This window comes from Pteropus alecto, unplaced genomic scaffold (genome assembly GCF_000325575.1).
Source record: "Pteropus alecto unplaced genomic scaffold, ASM32557v1 scaffold21, whole genome shotgun sequence".
NCBI classification, from domain to species: Eukaryota; Metazoa; Chordata; class Mammalia; order Chiroptera; family Pteropodidae; genus Pteropus; species Pteropus alecto.
In genome coordinates, this window is record NW_006436282.1 from 347,583 (window position 1) to 370,752 (window position 23,170).

The 23,170-nt window shown below is 36.9% G+C and overlaps 2 protein-coding genes across 3 annotated transcripts in view; one reads left to right on the top strand and one right to left on the bottom strand.

The window, feature by feature from the left end:
* The window catches only part of AKAP9 (A-kinase anchoring protein 9), a 146,044-nt gene extending 140,586 nt beyond the window's left edge, over positions 1–5,458 (top strand). The window contains 4 exon segments of the mRNA XM_006911885.3: positions 1,631–1,716; positions 2,914–3,043; positions 3,613–3,752; positions 4,911–5,458. Of these exon segments, the coding sequence (XP_006911947.1) occupies positions 1,631–1,716; positions 2,914–3,043; positions 3,613–3,752; positions 4,911–4,945 (391 nt within the window). The 3' untranslated portion in view covers positions 4,946–5,458.
* A 1,638-nt stretch (positions 5,459–7,096) lies between these two features.
* Positions 7,097–22,872, bottom strand: LOC102893984 (lanosterol 14-alpha demethylase). 2 transcript variants are annotated; one of them, XM_015589528.2, is made up of 10 exons: positions 22,779–22,872; positions 20,757–20,855; positions 18,594–18,770; positions 17,289–17,415; positions 15,594–15,768; positions 13,711–13,830; positions 13,103–13,298; positions 10,699–10,794; positions 10,247–10,415; positions 7,097–8,451 (listed from the first exon to the last, which is right to left on the bottom strand). In XM_015589528.2, the coding sequence occupies exons 3-10, from the start codon at positions 18,744–18,746 to the stop codon at positions 8,273–8,275; spliced, it is 1,215 nt and encodes a 404-aa protein (XP_015445014.1). In that variant the 5' UTR covers positions 18,747–18,770; positions 20,757–20,855; positions 22,779–22,872; the 3' UTR covers positions 7,097–8,272. The 2 variants fall into 2 exon arrangements, with proteins under 2 accessions (XP_015445014.1, XP_006911948.1); XM_006911886.3 differs by lacking the exon at positions 22,779–22,872 and adding an exon at positions 22,358–22,676.
* Positions 22,873–23,170: the final 298 nt, after the last annotated feature.

The window sequence follows — 23,170 nt, forward strand, 5'->3', positions numbered from 1 at the left end:
ATAAGCCCTTGAACTAGCTCTCAGACATGTATATAAAAGAGATAGAGGGGAAAAAAAAAGATTTTTGAAAAATTACTTAGGCTGATATGTATTCATTTTCTTCATTTCTGAAATAATCCATTCTTGGGGCCTAACTACAGAAAGCCCTGGCCTCTTTATTTAGGCCAGAGATTAGCCCTAAAGGCATTGGACTCTGCTCCTGCTTTTGTCACTGTTTCTCTAGTAGTTCCAAGCCAGGAACACACTAGTAGTCATTCTGTATCTGGTTGAAATGGAGTCAAGACTCAAACTAACATGAAGACCTGCCTGCTGCAGTCCTCTGACCTGAGTGGTATATATCCCAGACACCCAGGCTTCTCTGTGCTTCTCCTGCCTCTCATTTCTGTAGGAGCCAGACAGTCTCAAAGGATTTGGTTTTTAAAGTTCTTCCTATCAGGTCACATCTGATGTATCTTCAGGAGGTTTTGCCCTTATCTCTTCACCTGTTTTTCTTTGAAAAATATGACTCAGAATTTTTTAACTAGAAGCTGAGATCACATAGACCAGAGTGTCATTTCTCAGATGAGGAAATGGAGGCAGGGAGAGATTGCAAAGCCGGTAGTGGTAGAGCCGGAACAGCCAGCCAGGCTCCCAAGTCTCATCCATGTTGGCTCTCTGAAGGGAGCTCACGTTTTATCTTACTGATGGTCTTAGACTCTCCCTGCCTCGACCACTGCACATCGCAATCTCATGGTTCTGCTCCACCCTCCTCCTCTTTCATTCCCTTCCTCTCGTTATGCTTCTCGTGCAAGGTTAAGTGCTGGGAGCTGCATCAATGAAAAGGACATAATCCTCAGCTAAATCCCTAAAGGCGGCTCACTTCCTAGTGGGGAAAACCAGCATGCCCATAAATTAGAAGACTCTAAATGAGAGGTCACAGGAATTAGCTGTTAATTTTGATTAGAAGAATCTGGGAAGACTCCATGAAAGCGAGTTGTCATTGAAGGACTTCACTCTGCATCAATCCCGTTTTTTCTTTTCCTCTTATATGTGCGTTGTATTTTGACCCTCCTAAAACAGCCTTGAAACTGATTTGAATTACAAAATCAGAATCGGTGTTCCAAAAAGCTCCTTGGGCCAGTACAAGGCAGGCAGCAACTTGCTAGAGCTGGTTTATGACGCTGCCACCGCAGTTGCTTTTGATGCCAGCATTGTTTTTCATCCCTGACTACGTGACCTCACTCCTCTTTCAGCTTTCCCAGCTCACTCTGCCAGTTCATTCTCTTCATATCTCGTTTGCCCTTTATTCTCCATTTTCTCCTCTTACCATTACTTCTTGCCCTTTATTTGCCCATCCATTCTTCTCTACTTTCGGGCCTCATCTCTTCGTGTCCCATTACTCCCGAAGCCATAACCTGACGTTGGCAGCACAGGAGGCCTCTGGTGCCTCCTAGCAAGCCCTGTTCTTCTGTTCCAGTTAATTTCACCACAAACCAGGGGACATTTGCATATTTTAGATTAGGTAACCATGTGATATTAAATTTGTTCTGTGTTCATATTTAAATGTATGACTTGATTTTTGTGGGAAGTGTATATTTATACTCTCTACATTATAGATGTGCTGTGAAACATTTTCTTGGGATCTTTTTAGAATGAAATTTTTGGTTCGACGGTGGCATCGAGTCACTAGTTCTGGTCCCATCAATATTAACAGGGATGGCTTTGGACTGAATCCAGGTAAAGTCAAAGCAGAATTTTTTCTTATGTTTATAATTGAAATTACTGCACGTGCAATAACTTCAATAATGTGTTCTGGAACCTATGTTGTCTATACACAGCGAGAGTCCTTATAGCCACAAGTCTGGGGAGCTTGCTGTTTTAACAGCTGATTTTGTGGAGCAGTTAGTCTGCACAAGGCCCTCCTTTTTCCATGTGTTCATATGTATCCACCCAGTTATGTGATATAAATGCTTTTACTATTATTCTCACTTTACAGATGAAAAACCGAAACATGGAAAGCATTTGTCATTTGCCCCAGATTCCCAGTAGGAAGTGGTGGAGCCAGCGTTAATGGCTCCAGAACATTCTCCCCTTATAACTGCATTTAATGCTCTGGTTCAAGATAAGATTGCCGTTTCAGTCATATGAAGGAGTTGTGGTTTGAAGTTTTCTCAATTTAGCGCTATTCAGACAGGTTTCTAAGTTTACCAGTAGGTCGTATAATAATGGTTAACAGTTAAAATTCCTTTTCTCTATATCTAGAAGTGGAAACAAATATTAGGGCTTTAATGTTTCAGACATAAGGATGAAGTCAGAAGCTGGGGAGCACACAGAGTTACAGACGCACAGCATAACTATGCTGTGTATTGCTATTAAACCACCTTCACGTATTCTACCAGTAGCTGGCCATGAACAGCAGAAAAGAAAAAGAGGGAATACATTTGATACCCTAAGCAGAGTTTTTTTGATATATGAATCCTTAAACATGAAACAGCTGAAATTTGAAATCTGTACCATAATGAGTTCTGTGTTGTAAGTTAGTAAATCTTAATTTCAGGTTTTTTCTAATAAAAGTCATTAGAATGGCTTGGCTACATTAGTCTAATATTTTTTTATCTACATCATCTTTTCCTCCAAACCATACACACTCAGGTACCCATCACCTCACCTCTAGTTATAACTGTTTTAAAAAGAAAATACTTAAGTTAAATAGTCTTTCTTTGAGCTGTAGTTCCAGATTAGCAGAAATACTTATATCAAAAGGTAAATAAAATAACAGTTCTGTTGTTTCTCTCCTATAGCCAGAATAATAGAAAATAACTATGAATAGGAGGTAGTGTAGTATAAGTAGTCTTTCAAGCCCTATGTGTTTTGTAGAAATTTTTCAAGGGCTTGTTATTTCTTTTTAACAAGATATGTTTTGGATTACTTTAGGTGCTGAAAAGACTGACCTATTTTATCATTCTTCTGGTGGACTGGAGCTATATGGAGAACCGAGACATACTACATATCGCTCAAGATCAGATCTGGACTATCCTCGGTCTCCTTTACCATTTCAAAATAGGTAAGAATTTGAAAAATCCTGCCTAGAATAGTTAAATATACTAATACTTAACAGAGGCCAAGGACAGTGCTATAGCTTTGACCTCTTTGCACTGAAATGCTAGATGTTTCTTCAGTTTTATGTGATTTACATAATCTAAAGCTCATAATCAAAAATAGCTTCTGAATTTGTAACTGGTTTCCAAGAATATAGAGCTGATCAAGTGTAATTTAGGGTATGCTTTGGGTTAGACATTGGGAAAAATATTGAGTAAAATTGATAGTCTCTGGACATTATGAAAAAAACTCTAAAGTCTACATGTCAAGATGCATTTATACATATGCAGCATTTTTTCAGTCCCCTATGATAGGCATTATACTGGACAGTCTTATGACAACTTAGTAGCTGCTGCTTTGAATTTATTGATTAGTTTTTTTTCCTTTCTACAATGCAAACTCAGAAGTATGGGGCTATAGATCAGGCAGTGTACAAGTGGTCTACCTTTTAAGGGCAAGATGGAGGCTGATTGGTAAGTTACTTGCCTTGTTTCTGGATAATTTGAATTCTCGTTTATATTTTTGATCTCATAGGTACCCAGGCCCTCCAGCTGATTTAAATCCTGGTTCCTTAGCATGTTCTCAGCTTCAGAATTATGATCCCGACAGAGCCCTAACGGATTATATCACTCGGCTAGAGGCACTACAAAGACGACTTGGAACTGTACCAGCAGGTACTCTCAGCTTAACCAAGTAGTAACAGCACCATACTGCTAGATAAGACCCATAGCTCTCCTTTCTCTTTTTGAAAGTCCTTGACATCGCTCATTAGGACAGTCAAATCTTAGAGTTCAGTACATCAGTTACCAGGTTAGACTTAGGAATTTAAGTCAGGCTGTGATTTACCACCCCAGATCCTACTCCCCTAGACAAGATTCCCTGCTGTCTTCATTTAGCAGGTTGATTAGACAAACTGTACAGTGGGCACCAAAGTGCAAAGTACCCTGAGGCTCACAGAGTCAGCTGGAGGACATGTTCCTAAATAATACGTGTTCCAAATAATGCATGCGGATCAGGGGTAGGGATGTGAGAGCACTTAATGCAGCCATTATCCCTTCTAGGGCCTTGTGCTTTTATATACAATCCATAAAATCCATCTCATTCGAAAGACTTTGTAAGAATGACCTATTTTTCTCTGCTCAAAATCACACAAAAATTTCTTATTACAAATGGAGTCCCCGTTCATTATAAGAAAACCTCCTTCCCTGTCTCCCGTTAGTTCACTCCTGAGTCAAAGGTTTTGGGTCATTTTAATTAAATGTGCTTAAAGTCAGCTTTTATATTTTGTTTTTACTTTTACTAAAGACCCTGGTCTTTTTATACTATTCCTACAACTAGATAGGGTTAAGAGCAGGTTATTTTAAGTTAGTAGTTTCTCTTTTCATACAAGGAATCACCTAACCCAAGCAACTTGTCATAGGAAACTTTATCATAGCTGGACTCTGGTTTGGTTTGTGTTTTGTTTTAATCATCTAAATTTCTTAGGACCCAGATCTTGAAGACCAAAAGGTTTTTCAAGAGACAGAAGATACAGAAAATTCAACCTGCAGCGCACTTTAAAATAGTCTTACCATTAGTTTCACTTACTTGCTGTAGAGCCAGCCATAGTGACTTTTAAATATATATTCAAAGTCCCTTTAAAAAATCAGTTTAAGTATGAATAAGACTTTACAAAAATAAAAAGCATTTTTTGAAGTAGAAGCTATTAGTAATCTTCTACCCTTCAGGAGCTAGTATAGATAACAATCTGATTTGAAATAACTACTAATTAGTCTGGCATATGTAGCAGTTTAATTTTGAAATCATTTAAATAGCCTGTGTTTCTCTCATAGGTTCAACTCATTTTCATGCTGGCATGAGAAGATAATCCTTTGAAACATCATGAATAGAAGTGATTTTAAACAAATTCCTTTTGTAAATCAATGGTTCTTTTGTGCTTTTGTATTGTGGGTATTCAATGGGACCAATACGAACACAGCTTATGATTGTATACGAATCCCTTGCCAGCACATGAAAACAAACTGGAATTTGTACATATAAGCATTGTGTGTGTATTCATGCACAATAATCATTAAATTACATGTATATCTGTGGAATGCTAATTTAAATGATTAAATTATAAACCTTATGTATTTATCAAATGGGTGAAAAGATTAAACTTTTACGCATTATGACACTGCTGAATGTGTAGCTTGGGGTGTCCTGCACTTTTCTTATAAGGCTACTGAAGTTACATGTTTCTGCCTAATATATTTGCTACTGGTGATGATGACAGATATCACTTGTAGAGACCTATTTTTGTATAATGGTAGAAGTTTTGAATTTTATGGGGTATTTTGTCAAGTACTGAAATAAAAATGACTTCACCATTTTAACCACACTGTATTGGAACCCTCTTCATTTTTAACTGAACCATAATTCTTGGTACATGTCTCAGGCTGCTATAACAGAGCACCATATACTGGGTGCCTTATAAATAACAGAAATTCGTTTTGGAGGCTGGGAACCGGATTTGGTGACTGGTGAGGGTCTGCTTCCCGGTTCATAGACTGCCATCTTCTTGCAGTCCTCACATGGCAGAGTGGTCAAGAGAGCTCTCTGAGGTCTCTCATAATCCTGTTCACAAGAGTTCTACCATGCTGTGCTCGCCTCCCAAAGGCCCCACTGTGAATACCAACAAATTGGGGATTGGGTTTCAACATAGGAACTTGGATGGGAGGACACAAACATTCATTCTGTGGCAGTGCATATCATCTCATTACTTATCTGAAATATGTAGGACTTAGAGATTCAGAAAGTTGTCCTAATCTTATCGATACTACTGGGATTTTTCTTTCTGTAAGAAAAAATTCTCCATATGCCTTTGTATCAACTTTATAAAGTATTTTTTAAAAAACTGTGTTGGTATTTTCATGAGTAATCCTTATTTGCCCAATTATATATTTAGTGTTATGTCCAAAGATGTGGCCTCACAAAGCTATATTTATGAAGATAATGTAGAATTCATTTGACTCAAATCTTAAATTTTATTAACAGAATTAAACAGTATTTCTAAGCCAAATCCAGATTGGGAAACTCTCAGAGATAATATAAATCTTAATGTTATTTCTTAGCTAGAGTCCTCTCATAACATGCAGCTCACTAAAACAGCTAGAGTAGTATTTGATGCTTATAACCAGAGAATTACCATTGAATATTCTGATTTATACCAACACAAACAGGCTATGGACACAAGATCTTGAAGATTTCACATTATCTGTGTTTTCCATGTTAGCAGCTGAGTTCTAATAAGAGTTCTAGAAATAACAAATGTTTTCTAAAGCAGACAGCTGAAGGTGAGGGTTGTGAGTGAAACCTTCCATTGCTTGCTACACAAGACTATTCTGCTCCGTGGGAGAATGGAGAAAGCAGATGGACAGATGCTCTGAGCAATCTCATTTCATTCCCATTGTTTGACCATCAGCCCTCTTATGACATTAGGCCTCTGCAGTCAACTTGTTAATGTTTCTCAATAATTAGTTTGTGATTAAAATCTAAATCTGTAAGTCTAAAACTATTCACTAACAAAGACTAGCCTTACCTCAGAGTTTTAACTTTTTTTGTGCCATGAACTTCTCAAGCTTTCTTGTGAAACTATGGGGTCCTTTTCTCAGAATGCTTTTAAAGACAAAATATATAGGATTGTAAAGGAAACCAATTATGTAATAGTCAAACTTTAAAAAATTTTTGAGATACAATATGTAAGTTTGAAGATCCAGTGACAGATCTAACAACTACCATAATTTCAAAGTAGCGATGAGAGTAAAAGATATATCAAAAGTTCTATAACATCTATATATCAATGTGATTTCTGTTCCGAATCATGGGCACTGCTAATAGTAGTTTGTTGCCTAAATTTGTAAGTAAATACCAAATTACAGTTTGAAATTAATACAAGAACAATTTTTTTCCCATCCAAGTTCCTACATTCCTGAATTCTCACTGAAGCACATAAACATTATAATTTGTGAATACAGACTTTACTTTTCTCAAAAACAATTTTAATGTGAAAAACTGTAACAGCAGAGAGTTTAACATGAGTCTTCCAGCCTCCTGGAAGGAGCAAAACAAAACTATTACATACATAAGGGAAAAAATATTTTGGCCTCATCTAGTAAAAACAGACTGTAGTCAAATTACAGGTATAGAGACAAGCCCCCAGTTATCATTTGAGTTGGTTCTTGAACACAGCCTTCACAAAATGTGACCAGTGATACTAATTTCAAGGACTCTGCTTCCTATTGCCCTTCAAGTCAGAGTTCCATGAACTCAGATTTTATATTTTAAAAGAAAGCTTATTGACCTAAATTAAGGTTTAATAAATGGAACAGAAAATTCCTAATTATATTCTGGAGAGGAAGCAGGGAACCATCTTGAGCCAAAGAAAAAAATTATTCCTTAGGGACTTTATTTTGGATTTTCACACAGATGTGACCATGTAGAACCAGATACAAACTTATCAGGTAGGTATTTAGTAATTAGATCAAGTTACACAAGCAGTCTTTAATATTAATAATTATTTTTTAAGAAATATAATTAAGTCATTGTCATAGACCTCTCTCAATTTCCTGTGGGACAGTGCTTCCTAAGGATATATTTTTCAACAACATAGCTCTATCATGGCTAAGTATCATCATACCCAAACAATTAATAGGATTCTCTTTTATCCAAGGCTTTAAATATGAGTCTATTCTCTACCCACCCATCCTCACATATACAAGCATTACCCAGTAAATGAATAAATAACCTAAGGCTACCAAGTATCTCATTGGGCTTTTATACTTTAAGATCTAGTCCAAGATCGAATACCCTTAACTTACTTGGCAAGAGCTACATATGCTCTTAAAATTAATACCTGAAAATTGTGTTTAGAATCTGCCAATTACCAAGATGCCCCCAGTTTTTTACTAATGAGAGCTTGATTTTCTTCAATTAAGCAGATGTAGTAAATATCCATCGTAAAACTATCGGGAAATATCTGAAATGCCATCAGATTTGATGTAACCTTTTAGTTAAGAAAATATAAAACCTTTTAGTTAAGCTGGCTGTCTTAAAATTACACACAAAGTACACAAAATTGTTTCATAAACTTCATTCTCCAAATGCTTTTGCCGTTTACAGTGATGTTTCATGTATTAGTTCCTTGTTGCCTTTTTCATTTTGATCTTCGTTTGTATCGGATAACTGGGTTTTCAGGAGTGTGAATCATGGTTGTATAATTCACAGTGGGAAAATATCCATCAATGAGATCAAATTCATATAAACGAAGCATAGTGGACCAAATTGTCTTGATTTGCACATAAGCAAAATTCTCTCCAATACAACGATGACGCCCTGTAAAAAAAAAAAAAAAAATCCTAAGAATCAGTTGGAATTCTTTCTCATTTTTAGCCTGGAGTGATAATAGCTACAGGTTGGGTGAAAAGCAGATATACAGATATTATAATAAAAAGATGACATATTCTTTTCACAGAAAACAAAAATATAAATAGTTAATAAAAATCCTACGAGATTTTCAACATCTGTTTTTAGGGGAAATGGCACTTGGGTAATTATAAAATGACTTTTCCAGTCACTTTTTATCTATCCAGGTTAAATATATGTAAGGTTGATGTACACGGACAGTGGATTAGTAGTTACCAGAGAGAAGGGCAGGGGGGTATAGAGGAGAAAAAAGGGTCAAATATTTGGTGACAGAGGAAATTTAACTTTAGGTGGTGAACACACAATGCAATATACAAATGACTTGTATTACTGAATTGTACACTTGAAACCTATTTAATTTTATTAACCAATGTCACCTCAATAATTTTCATTAAAAAAAAATAAATATAAGTCAGGTTGAAATATACGATGCTAATCTAGTTTGGGAATATACTAGAATAGCACTACCTTCTGTCCCAAGAGAGCCCTAGTTAAAAGTTAATATGAACCTTCCAATCAAAACTTTAAATGCCATTACAAATGATAATGGAAGATAAAGGGATTTAATAAACCCAATATAGCAACACATACTGACATCAAAATTTAAAAGGTCATATACACATTAACTGACAAGCTGATTCTAAAATGCATATAGCAATGCAAAGGACCTACAATATGCAAAGCCATCTTGAAAAAGAAGAGCCAAATTGGAGGACTTCAAATCTGGCTTCAACAGTAAAGGTACAGCAACTGTACTATTGTGATTTGTAATAAGAAATATACATTTGGTCTTCCTCCCACTCTAGGCACAGAGCTCCTGAAACCGTTGGGATTTCTTAAGTGAAAAGAACAATGAAGGGGATAGGAGCAAGGAGCCTTTTGTTATTCATAACAAGCACCTTTCAGCCACACTCAGTTTGTTAATGAGGTGACTTTTGGAAAAGCCCCTCAGAATGGGGGCCGACTGCCAGGGGAACCAACTAGGTGGTGAAATGGTTAGAACTTTCAGCCCCACCCCCTGACCTGCAGAAGGGAGAGGGGCTGGAGGTTGAATTAATCACCAGTGATCAATGATTTAATCAATCATGTCCATATAATGAAGCCCCCATAAAAATCCCTAAAATATAAGGGTTCGGGGAGAGACTGTTCAGAGAGCTTTCAGGTTTGTGAACACGTGGAGGTGCTGGGAGGGTGGTGTTCCCAGAAAGGGCATGGAAGCTCTGCACTCCTTCCTTCATACCTTGCCCTATGTATCTATTCAGTCAGGCCGTTCGTGAGTTGTATCCTTTTACAATCAAACAATAATCTAGTAAGCAAACTGTCTTCTGAGTTCTGTGAGCCACTATCAAATTATGGAACTCTAAGAAGGGGTCTGAGAGAACCTCAGATTTATAGCCAGTTGGTCAGAAGAACAGGTGACAACCTGGCCTTGCAATTGGCATCTGAATTGGGGTAGTGGAACAGTCTTGTGGGACTGAGCCCTTAACTATGGGGTCTGTGATAACCCAGAAATTATTGGAATTGTAGGAACCCAGCTGGTGTCCACAGAGAGAACTGGTGTGGGAAAAACACCCACACATTTGCAAGAATGTCCCTATTAGGAAAGTGAAAGATATTTGTAAATACACATGAATTATTTTGACAAGCACAAATTTCATCAGGACAAACATTTCAAATGTAAAATGTAATCAATCATCTATCTTACCAGCTCCAAATGGCACATAGGCAAACTTCTCTCCTGATGCTGGATTGTCCTGTAAGTAGCGATCAGGATTAAAGTCCAAACGTTCTATCCATGAGTCTTTAAGTCTTTGATTGACAGTGGGAGAAACACACACCTGATGTCCTGGAGGAATGGTATATCCTGCCACAGTCTACAAATGAGAAAGCAACACATTTCATTAGATAATTTAAAAACATTTAATCAGATAATCAGGTCATTGTGTAATAAAGCATTAATATAAATGAGATATATATATTTAAAAACTAGATTTAGGCCAACTAAAACTATTTTAATAAGATGATTTCCAAGTGACCCAATATTGGGCTAGAAATATATACACAAATAAAAATCCAAAAAATTCTCATTCTGAAAATCAACTTTTTGCTAAATAAAAACTGGCAGCATGGAGGGAGAAATCTAGCCAAGAGACTAACCTGAGGAGTTTTGGCCATTCTCATCATGGTCATTATAGGAGGTCGAAGTCTTAATGTTTCTTTTATACAGCGATCAAGTAAATTTAGATCTTTGAGCTAAAAAGAGAAAACACTTCCTGAGTTCTACAATATTTAACATACTTCAACAGTATTTTAAGTTAAATATTTTATAAATTTTATTTAGTTAAGTAAAAATTATTTTAACTTCTGGGTAATTACAAAATAGCTTAATTTCTGGGTTCAGATGCAGACGCAACTGGTTCAGAGTAGCCGGGATTATCTTGTTCTATCACTGTCCATGGTCAACAAGGAAAAGGAGGGCAAGGTAACAGGAAGGCAATCACCCTGAAGAATGGCATAGTAAGGACCTGTAAAAATTCACTCATCTAAGAAAAACACTAGCAAATATCACTAATGTCAGTTTTTTCAAAACCTGTACACAAATGTTTAGAACAGCATTATCGATAATAGCCAAAAGGTGGAAACAAATGTCCATCAACTGAAAACTGAATAAATAAATGTAGATAATCCATATAACGGAATATTACTAGTCAATAAAAAGACTGAAGTACTGACGTACATTACAACATGGATGAACCTTGAAAACATGCTAAGTGAAAGAAGCCAGTCGCAGACTACATATTGTATGAATGTGATCATTTATATGAAATGTCCAGAATAGGCAAATCATAGAGACAAAAAGTAGATTAGTAGCTGCCAAGGGAAATGGAGAGTAACTGCTAACAGGTACTGGCTCTCTTTTGGAAGTGATGCAAATGTTCTAAAAATTGTGATGGTTTCACAACTCTAAGGTATATTTCAAAAACAGTGAAGTGTACACTTTAAATGGATGGATTTTATAGTATGTGAATTATGTATCAACTAAACTATTATTTTAAAAGTTACTAAAATCAGGAATCAGAGGAGACGTTACTACTGACCTCACAGAAGAAAAGTTTATAAGAGAATACTATAACAATTGTATGCCAACAAATTAGGTAATCTAAATAAAATGGAAATATTCCTAGAAAGACACAGACTATCGAAACTCTCAAGAACAGAACATATAAATATACCTATAACAAACAGATTGAAATAATTTCAAAAAGCTTCCCACAAAGAAAAGCACAGACCTAGATGGCTTCTCTAGTGAATTCTATCAGACATGTAAAAATGAATTACCACCAATCGTTCAGAGACTTCCAAAAAATAAAATAGAAGGGAACACTTCCAGATTCATTCTATGAGACCTGTACTACTCTGATACAAAAATCAAAGACATCACAATAAAACTACAGACCAATATCCCTTATAAACACAAATGCAAAAATACTCAACAAAATACTAGCAAACCAAATCCAGCATTAGGACATTCCAGGGAGGACTATAGGGAAGTTTCAAAAAATGAAGCTAACCAATTTATAATACATAGAAAACCTCAAATTGTCCCTTCATTTTTCAAAATTTATTTTTTCACTTATCTCCCCATTCCCCTCCCCTTTGGCAACCATCAGCTTGCTCTCTGTACCTAATGGTCTATTGCTAGTTTCTTGATTCTGTTGTTTTATTTTTCTAGATTACACATATAAATGAAATACAGTATTTTTTTCTCTATTTCACTTTGCACAATACCCTCTAGGTCCATCCATACTGTCACAAATAGCAAGATTTTATTTCTTATTGCCAAATAATATTCCATTGTATATATGTACCATATCTTCTTTATCAATTCATTTATCAGAGGAAAACCTAGGTTGCTTCCATACTTTGACTATCGTAAATAATGCTGGAATGAATATAGGGGAGCATATCTTTTTGAATTAGTGTTATGGATTTCTTGGGATAAATACCCAGAAATGGAATCGCTGGATCATATGATAGTTCTACTTTTAATTTTTTGAGGAACATTTATACTGTTTTCCCAGTGGCTGTACCAATTACCAATTTACAATCCCACCAACAGTACATGAGGGTTCATTTTTCTCCACATCCTTGCCAGAACTTGTTATTTGTTGATTTTTTGATGATGGCCATTTTGACAGGTGTGAGGTGGTATCTAATTATGGTTTTGATTTGCATTTCCCTGATAATTAGTGATGTTGACCATCTTTTCATATATCTGTTGGCCATCTGTATGTCCTCTTTGGAGAAATGTCTATTCAGGTCCTATTGGTGTCAAATTGTATAAATTTCTTACATATTTTGGATATTAACCCCTTATTGAATATATCATTTGTGAATATCTTCTCCCATTTGGTAGGATGCTTTTTCATTTTGTTCATGGTTTCCTTCACTGTGCAAAAACTTTTTCGTTTGATGTGGTCTCATTTGTTTATTTTTGTTTTTATTGCTCAAACTGTCCCCTTTAAAAATTAGCCACAGTGAAAATGAAAATCCAACAAACCTGGTCGTAAGTTAAAGGAGGCAGATCCTCTCCACTGACTGTTTTCTGTTCTAAATAACATTTTTCTTGAAGTGTTTTGTCTCTAGCCAAAAAGAAGCCCATCCAGGCACTAGTAGTTGAGGATGTATGCTGCCCTGCTAAGAGCAATCCAATAAGCATGCCTGCTACTTCATCATCTGTCAAAGGACGCCCATCCCTATAGAAAGAACCAAACACACAAATTTAACATTTTGGCAGACATATTTCATGCCTCATCCTTTAAATAAAGAGTCAAAATGAATAAATTTTTCAGGTATAATAGTTTCTTGCATTTGCCCATCACAAGTCAGAATTTTTTTTTCCATTAGGGAAAAGAGAGAGACCAATAGAAAATACGATTTTGATTACAAAAGACTTCATTACAGTTTATCTAGCAAATTTTTCACCATGCATAGTCACTGGGATTCCACTAAGGTACAAGATCCCGAAATTTATGTCTCATCCATTTAAAAAGTCCAAAGGTCATAGCTATTGATCTTGCATTACTTTTTAACTGGCTATATTATTTAACTATGTTTTAATGTGTAATTTCCTGCTTCAGCTTAATACGTGATCTGAACAGCTCTTACTTGTAAGTAGACTCTAGTAAAGTTTGGAGAATGTCATCAATTTTTTCTTCTGACTGTCTGCGTTTCTGAATTGCCTTATAGAAAATATTCTTGATCTCTCGATGAGCTCTGTCCCTGCGTCTGTAATTCAAAGAAGAAAATAACTTCAAAAAATAAAGTAGTACTTTCTGGCATCAAATTCATTTTGAAAATAACCGGGACCTAGCTTAAAGCAACCTTATTTAACTTTGTTGACTCTAAAATAATTGACAAAACTCAGAACCAAGAGAAAAAAAAAAAGGCACCATGAAAATTATATTGTTAGGAATTTCTAGGGCCTCTTAGGCAAGAAATGTATTTTAACATATAGATCTCTGATTCTTAACATACTACCTTTGTTCTACTAAAGGTCTAAAGCAAGACTCAAATGATTATTCCTTTAGAATCATTTCGGTTTAATAGAAAGCAGAACACTCTTTTAAGTTAACATGAAATTTAAATTTTAACCAAATTCTGGAAGCAGATGAGAATCACTCTGGTTCTTCAAAAGAATCTAGGATTTAAATAAACCTGAGATTTACAGAGGATTGTCTAAAGCTAGGACTTAGGCTATGACTACAGCATACAGGGTTTGATTCTACTTTTCACTTTCTAAGAAAACATAGTTTTATAGAGGGTAAAAATACTAGGAAACTCAGAAAACAAACTTCACTAGGTAATAGGTACTGTAAGTGTTTTATATGAATTACTCACTTTGACCTCCTGCAAGGTAGATGCTATTATCCTCATGTCACAGACAGCTGCATAAGATCACACAGCCAGTGAGCAGTGGAGCCAAACTTTAAAATCAGGCAATTTGACTACCTTGCCCCTATTTAAACAAGGACTTCGAATAAAAATTCCTACACTGCATCATTTTTTTAAGACTGCCACCAGAAATCAACCGAGAAAGCAGCAGAGTCCGGAAAACACTGTTTAAGAAAGTGAATGGAATATTTTGGTTAAATCTGTTGTTTCAGGTAAGACAGAAAAAAGACTAGGCTGGAAAGACTAGTAAAAGGCCTATCATACCTAGCTCAGGAGTTTCTGACTTCATCCAGGAGATAGGGAAGGTGGAAATAGGCTCAATACACATTTATGGAGAAATTACTATCCCAGGGCTGTGCTGGATTTTCTAACGTAATATGGATAAAAGCATTCTGAAAACTGCAAAGCTCTCTTACAAGTATAAGGTTTTAATGAGTTCCAGAGAACCTCTCCTGGCTCTCTCCTTTGCTCCCACCCCTCTTTATTCTCTAAGTGGATAAAAGTACAGAAACGGAAGGAAAAGTATCAATTTGATGCCTCTATTTGATGCCTCTCTATCTCTCACTACTTATTAAAAGAATCAACAAAGGTACAAAAAGCCTCCTAATATGAAAGACATTAAGCTACACATCAAGTCCTATGAGCAACATTTCTTTGTATCACAGATGGTCCCTGCCCTTTAGGTGATCACAGTACAGCACACAAGGAGACAAAGAGAAAATTAAAGGCACTGACACGTCAAACAAAGAAATTTCACAATATACTACAAAACAGTCAAATACTTTCAAACAAGTGCTTCGAGGGCTGTATCACTTTTAGGTAGAGTTCAGAGGCTTTCCTTAATACAAGGAATATGTGAGATAAGATTTTAAAATATAGACAACAAATTACTTTTTTAATAAACTGAAACTTACCTTGAATGAGCTCATTATATAGTTTATATAAAGAAAATTTGTCCTGATTTCTCACAGAAGAATGGGGGCTCATAATATCCCCCAATTTATTGTTTTATGTTTAATTTTTATCTTACCAAAGCATACCAACACTACAGTAATTATACAGAGTTAAATCACCAAATATAGTTTCTTTATCCATACCTGAAACTAGGCAAAGGGAGCCAAGCTGGCAACAGCCAGGCTGCATGGCTAAAACCTCCATCCAAATCTGCATACAGTTGTGCCACCTTTTCATTGAGCTGACTTCTGATTTCCTTTCCATGTAAACAATGGCTAGCTGTTAAAATTATAAGCTCAGAAAGAGCTTCAAACAAATCTACAGGAAAAAAAGATCATTCCCATTAATATTGCCAAAAATTATTTTGGAATATTCTATTTTCTTAGAGATCTAAAATAACTGTGAAGGAAAACTGAGAATAAAAACAACTCGAGAACCTATTCATACCATCCAAAAAGCTTATAGAGAGATATGTGGCTGCCCTACTACACAAAACAAAGAGAGGCAAGAAACCAAATGATGGGAAGTACCCCAACCCTCTGAACAACCAAAGTCGATGCCACAAAGGCATCTCGAAACCTCACTCATGAGCCCTTCACCTTGAAAAGATCAAGATAAAAATTAATGAGTTCAAGGTCACGGTATAACAAAAGCAGCAAAAAGTCTATTTAGTGCATATGAGGACAATAATGAGGTGCTTCCCAAGGAATAGCAGTCCTAAAACCGAAGAACAGATTATTTCCCAGGTCCAAAGTGAGTACGTCAGGACTGAAAATTGGAAGTATTGACCATGTATAAAAGAAAACTGTAACTAATCACCAGCTGGCATACCCTAACACTGGAGACAGGTTCATCAGGCCAGCACACTTCAATGACACTTAAAGTTATAAAAATTATCCAATCAATGCCCCACTCTTTAATTCCATGTTCACCAAATGAACTTCCAATCATCATCTGGCTTTCCAATTAGATTTACCATCAAAGAGAAGTTCAGAAAATATTCTGGTGTTCTTGGTGCTATAATGTCTCATTCGTATTTAGTAAATAGTTGGCATTCTAGATGGTTAGAAATACTATATCAACTTGAGGTATATATATTTTTTTAATAAAGTTTCTGGACCTTTTATAGAGCCAAAGACCAGACCCAGATGTGGTGACCTACACAAAGATCTTAATGTCTCGTAGGCAGAGGTTGCTTCCTGTTATGAGGATGGCAATTGTCTCAGAAGGCAACACTTATTGCAGTCTAATATAAAGACTGCATCACAGAAACATCCAAAGAAGGTCATGTTAAATACACAATATAATGCAAGAAAGTATATAATACATTTTAAAAAACTTCTACTGAAAATGACTAAATTCAAACTTTTAATAAAGGTAGAGTAAGCTCATATATTTAAATTTACTTTTTTTGTGGAATAAATCATTCCCATATAACCTCGGATAAATAAGATTATTACATATATAATTGTTTAGACTTTTACTTGCCCATTAGGGATAAAAAATTGTTTTATTAATTTAAAATGATCTTGCAAAATTTTTATATTCAGTTTACTCCAAAATCTACTCATGAATCATTTTTATATTATTTGTACAAATGAGCTGAGTAATATGCATGTTACTGAGCCATTTTAAGGTTTTGCTAAGTGAGCAGCAATAATCACTTCCTCTCAGGTCTTTTTAACTCTATGGTAATCATAACATGTTCTTTCTGTTAAACCTACGGTGGTTTTACATATGTTGTAGTTTGATTTTTATATACACACACATATTCTTAGGTTTCCAGTCAGAAAAGTAGAAACATTAGCAAAAATACAAAGCCGAAATGTTTTGCTTACTTTTTTCTCCACTTTCTCCCCAACTTTGAAAGTATTCCTTTGTTTCTTTTTCAATTATAGAAACATGCTGTCTAAAATGGGCTATGTTAAGGCCACTTTTTAACATTTTCTTCTGCTCCAAGAAAATCTTAAAAAAATTAAGAATATACAGCATTAAAACACAATTTTGTTTTATCACAAGATCTATGTGGGTTATTATTACTCTGTAACACTCAAGAAAAACCTTCTAAAAAAATTGAAAATAAAAGTAGTAAAAAGATTTTTAGAAACTACACCAGATGTGGCAAACTTAGAACTTTTGTGCACAGATCTGAAGTAACGTGTAGAAGACACTTGTTACACTGGCCCTAGACAAATGATGAATTAAGAATCCCACTTCCTGCTTTCCTTCCTTACATCCTTTCCCATTCCTGACCCCAGGGCTTCCTTTTCCTATTCTGTTATCTTCTAGTCTTCCAAGCCAACCCAGAGGGCAACACAGTCTCCCAAAGGTCCATTATGCTTCGATATTATTTTTATCCTCCTTCACATATTCTCCTATTCTATTCCCAAATATCATTCCTCACTGACATTAGCTTAAATTATAATATAGTCCTAATAAAATAAATTCACACTAAGACAACTAATAGTTTTAACCCTTTGAGGCTTTTCTATTTTAAGAATCTAATAAGCTGTGTGAAAAGACGCATATATTTTCCAGGGCTCTTTCTTTTGCCCTTGAAGAGAGCTATTCATTCTCCCACATCTCTCCCATCCCGAGAAACAGCACTTAATGTCAACTTCTAACTACCATACGAGAGTATTGGGTAATGCGCGCTACATTCACAGCCAGAGCCCACCCCCAAGCAACTAGGCCAATTATCTAATTTGGGTTACTTCAACTTGCAGCACTTTAATGTTTGACTTTAGTGGGGAAAAGAAATCATATAAACTTCTAAAGCCAATAGTCTCTAGCTTAGAAGAGCTCTTACGCTATTCAGGCAGGAGTAGAAAGGTAGAAGGCCCTCGGATATGAAATAATGGGATTTTCTTGTTACACTCTCAAATCAAATCCCAATGAGCTAAGTTATCATTCATTTATTTCTTTAGGAAGGCCTTTAGAATTGCTTAGCCCATGCCAGCAACTATAAAACAAAATACCCATTCTTTGTCAGTTACCCATGGCTTTTCTTCTTTTAAATGTCTTATGATTCTTCAGATTTTTAAACCAAAGAATAAATTGTTTCTACATTTTAAATGTATGCTATTATACCACTAGCTAAAATTATTACGGAACAGATTTTCTTGAAAATAAGTGTCACCTACTGGATTAGGCACATCGTATGCAACTCCCTTCCCAAACACAGGTGTTGTCAGACGACTGTAGACATCTTCTGCATTCAGGTCTTCATTTTTACTATTAAAAAGCAGTGCAGCGGCATCACTTCCCAGAAGGTAAGTAAAAGTCTTGCCCACCATGGTAAAACTAAACACAGGTCCATACTAAAGAGAAAAAAGTACCCATATACTGATGTTACCAAAAAGTATGTAGCACTAAGACACTAATTTCTTAAATCACAAAACAATAAGTTGTTGAAAATAAAAACATTCATAAATCTTAATGCAATTCTTCTCTCAGTCTTTGCCTAAATTTATAACTATGTTCATCTAGTTGCAAATGGAATATAAATAAAACTTCTTTTTTCACTGTTTATTTTGAAAATATTTCTACCTTATACACAGACATTATAATGTTAATAATTACTTATTCTTCCATTATTAGACATATGTGTGATGTGTCAGTTTTTTTTACTTATTATATATAATTCTGCAAAAAGTATTTTTGAGAATATAGATTTCTTTTCCTTGGTTAAAAATTAATTTACAGGAGTAGCCAAAGGATATAACCTTCCATATAGTACTTGCTGTGTGAAGACACCAGAAGTTTATTTAGTTAACAGTTTTACCACTATCTCACCAACACTATGCTTTAGTTCACCTCGTCTATAAAATGGGAATAGTAATAATACCTACTTCATAGAACTGTTAGGAAATATATCTTACATATTAGAATGTATCCATATATATTATATATTATATGCATATAATAAATATATTAGAGTAAAATAAATATATGTTAGAGTACCTTGGCCATAAGTGTTTTCTCTAATTATTATTATTATTATTATTATTAGCATGGACTTAGAAATCAAAACATATGTAAATCCTAGCTTGGCTACTAGCTACTAATGAGCTTAATAACAAATTATATAACCTGTTTCTCAGTTTTGTCATCTATAAAATGAATAAACCTGAAGGGGGTTTTGTTGGGCTTTAATGAGATAATCTATATAAAGCAGTAAGTGCTGGCCCAAAGTAAGTGTTTTATAATTATTAATGTAAGAGGAAGAAAAGAGAGTAGGATTATATAGCCATATTAGCCATAAATACATTTGTATGTTTGAAATTGGGAATATGAGGGAGCACCCATTGGATAGTTTTTAATCTCTTTAAAGAGGAGGCAAAGTTATTTTGGTATGGAAGATTCAGGAGCTTAGAAAAATAAAGGTTTGAATCAGTCACTGTTGTGAGTGGGAATATAAGTCAATCACAGGAACATAATAGGATTGTCGAGCAGTGCTCAAAGTTCTTTAAGGTAGGCAGGCAATCATGAAATTAGGAAAGAACTAATTTGGTACAAGGAAGGAGAAAATGACTAACAGGCTCCCTTCCAAGGTTGGGTTTTACCAGGTAAACACAATGAAAAGATCCAGGGGCAAGGAAATTAAGGTACTGGCAAAAGTATAACTCCTATGATGGACCATAGTCCCAAAGTAGAACAAAAAGAAAAGAAAGAAAGAAGACTGATAGACCAGGACAAAGTAAATGGAACAATGGACTAAAAGACCTAATGAGATCAAAGAGTGGTTACAGTAGAAGGAGTTGCACAGGCAAACCAGGAGAAGCTGTGGTCTAAGAGTAGGTGTCTACATTCATAGTGTGGAAGTGAAAGTTAACAGTAATGACAAGTCTTAAGGGGAATGTGGAGTAAATGGTTGAATTGGTATAGGAAAGCTCACTGGAGCGGAGAAGAGCAGCGATCTGAGTGACCACAGAGTTGTGTGGGTCATCCAAGTAGAACTGAAGTCATAGAAGACGGGTAGTGCAGGTTAGAGAATTCCACAGATGTGTGGTTAAGAAGGGTAGATTGGTATTAATTTCAACTATGACCACCGAATACAAAATTTATGCCAGTGATTTTTAAACCATAGTTGCCAGAACTGCAGGTTTCCTCAGTAGTATTTCAGAGATCACCCCAGGACATGAGAAAAGCTAAAAGGGTCTCCAAGGGCTTTTAAACAGGAACAGTTCCAATTTTATGTTTCCTATACTAGGGATAAGCATAAGACTACAATTTTTTTAATGTTCTGCCATTTAAAAGGAAAGTTTGAAAAGCACTGATTTCCTCTAATCATTTGGAAGACTTACCTTCTCATATGCGTTTTCTAGGAATTCAATTGGACTTTTCCCAAACGCTATGGCATGCCCGAGGAACGGAATTGGAGAGAAAATGTATGGTGGACTTTTCTGCAAAATAAAACAAAAACTTTCAGTTCACATTTCATTTTAGGAGAAAAATCTAGTTTAAGTTTCATGATCAAATAAATGAAATTTGCCGTTAATACTAAAAAGTTACTCCGAAATGCAGCATCAAAAGTAATTAAAAACAGACAAAATGCAGATATCTTAGGAGAGTATCCATGGTAAAAAGAACAAACTCAAAATATGGTATAAGATGACTAGACAAACACAAAGTCATTGCAATTATAAATGCTGAGCATGTCCAGAATATGTCCAATTTTATTGGTGGCTATTGGCAACTTTCCTCACCATTAGTAGCAAAAAAAGAATAGAAAAATCAAATTATAATTTCTTCACCACTTATTTACCCTACTACTCATAATTTTAGTCCCACAATCTTGCCTAAAGAAGGTATAGGAAAAAAACATAGTAAGTTGAGGTATAGAAAATAAAGAGAATGTTTAAGAAACAATGTTTATCAGTAAACAGAACACATCTCATGCATGCTTCTTTAACCGCAAATAAACTAAATCCACTGATTTTTTTTTAAGAGAGTAGATCTGCTCTAGCAGGAACTCTAGTATTCACTATAAAAGGTACTCGAGATGCCCCAAAACGAGACTTGCAGATTATAACATTAAGTCTTCTGGAAATCAAACTTGCAATGATGAAGAAGCATTACTCCTCAGATCTTTGGTAGTCTCAAATAGTAAGGAGCACTGAAAACTCACTTTTCTGATAACAGTAACAATCTTAAAATACTAAAGCTACCTTTCTTCCCAAAGATAAATACTATTTCCTCAAAACTCCAAATAATACTGCTTCTTGCCTGTTATGATTCAAACAAAAATTATTTTAAAAACTACTTGGTCAACAGTTTGTACATTCCATTGTCAGTAAAAGGGTAGCTTTCAAAGCTACTAGGTGTTGGCTGGTTAAGGATGCATTCATCAAATATATTACAGAAATATGAAACCAGTGGTCAATAAAACCACTAAATTAGAGAAACGGATTTTATTAGCATTATAGGAAGTTCCCTACAACAGTCCAATTACTCCACTCTACCAAACCATACCGATACAAATCGCAGTAGGGGCAATGCCTCAAGAAACTGAACCACCCAAGGGCAGTCACCAGGATCATGGGCAAGCAGGGCAGCAGCTAACAAGAGCACCTCAACCAGAGCCCCCACCAGGCCCGCAACAAACCTAAGGCTGCCAGTACGGCCACCAGGGCGCTCAGCGCCACAGCCTAGGCCACCGCTGCCAGTCCTGAAACGACCATGAAGGTCACCAGTGCCGCGGCCAGCACAGTTATCACTATGACCACAAACGCGGCAAGCACGACTCCGGCCAGGACCAGACACCGCCAAAATCAAGACCGTCCGCACCAAGGCCAGCACCCGACCCCCGGGGCTCCTGCCGAGCACAGCCGCGGTAGCCCCTCGCTAGCCATTCGGCTGCTTTGGTCGCCGCGTCCCCCGCCAGGACCCCCACGTGTGCACATACCGCCCCGGCCGGCAGTGGGGCCAGATGGCCGATGGCGAGGCGGAACAGGTAGACCAGGCTGAGGGTAAAGGCGCTAGCGATCAGCAGCATGGATAGGAGGTTGCCGCTCGTCACCTGCTCCATCGCCTGCCCTAGCACCGACCCGCCCGCCTGCAGTAAACCCAGCAACGCCATTCCGGCGGCCGCCGCAGCTGCAGTTCGCTGGGGACGCTGGAGGCCGAGGTCGCCGCCGCTCCTCCGAATCGACGGAGCGAGAGAAGCCGGCAGATGGGCGTCCGGAGGCGGCCCCGGCCCCAGGTCTCCTACTAAACCCAGTCCCACCCACTCCTCCCGCGCGCACCACCCTGTGTCACAGAACTGGGCGGGGCCGCCGCTGGTCACGCCCCTTAAATAGGACTCTATAACGGCGAGGTCTCCTTACGCCGGGAGAGAGGTCCTGGCGAGGCAAGTTGCACCTATGGCATGGGTGGTACAGAGACGTAAGAGAACGTGGGCTTAACAAGAGATCAACCCCCAAGAATCGCGGCGTCGGGGGTGCGGGCCTTCAGCACACGACGCGCGGTTGGAGACGGCGGAGGGATCTCAAGGCGAGGGTTGCGATAGGTTAGCAGAGGCGGTGCGCTCTGTGATTGCACCGCGCGCGCGTGAGGTGATCTCGGCCTATGTCGCGTCAGCCAGGCCAGTGGCGAGGGCACCGCCCCTCGCCTGGGCGTGTGGACCTGGTGCACCAGGTCCTGCTCAAGGGCTACGGAAGACAGCCCCAAATAGACGAGAAAGGGAGGATTGTGAAAGACTCCGTCCACACACTGAAGG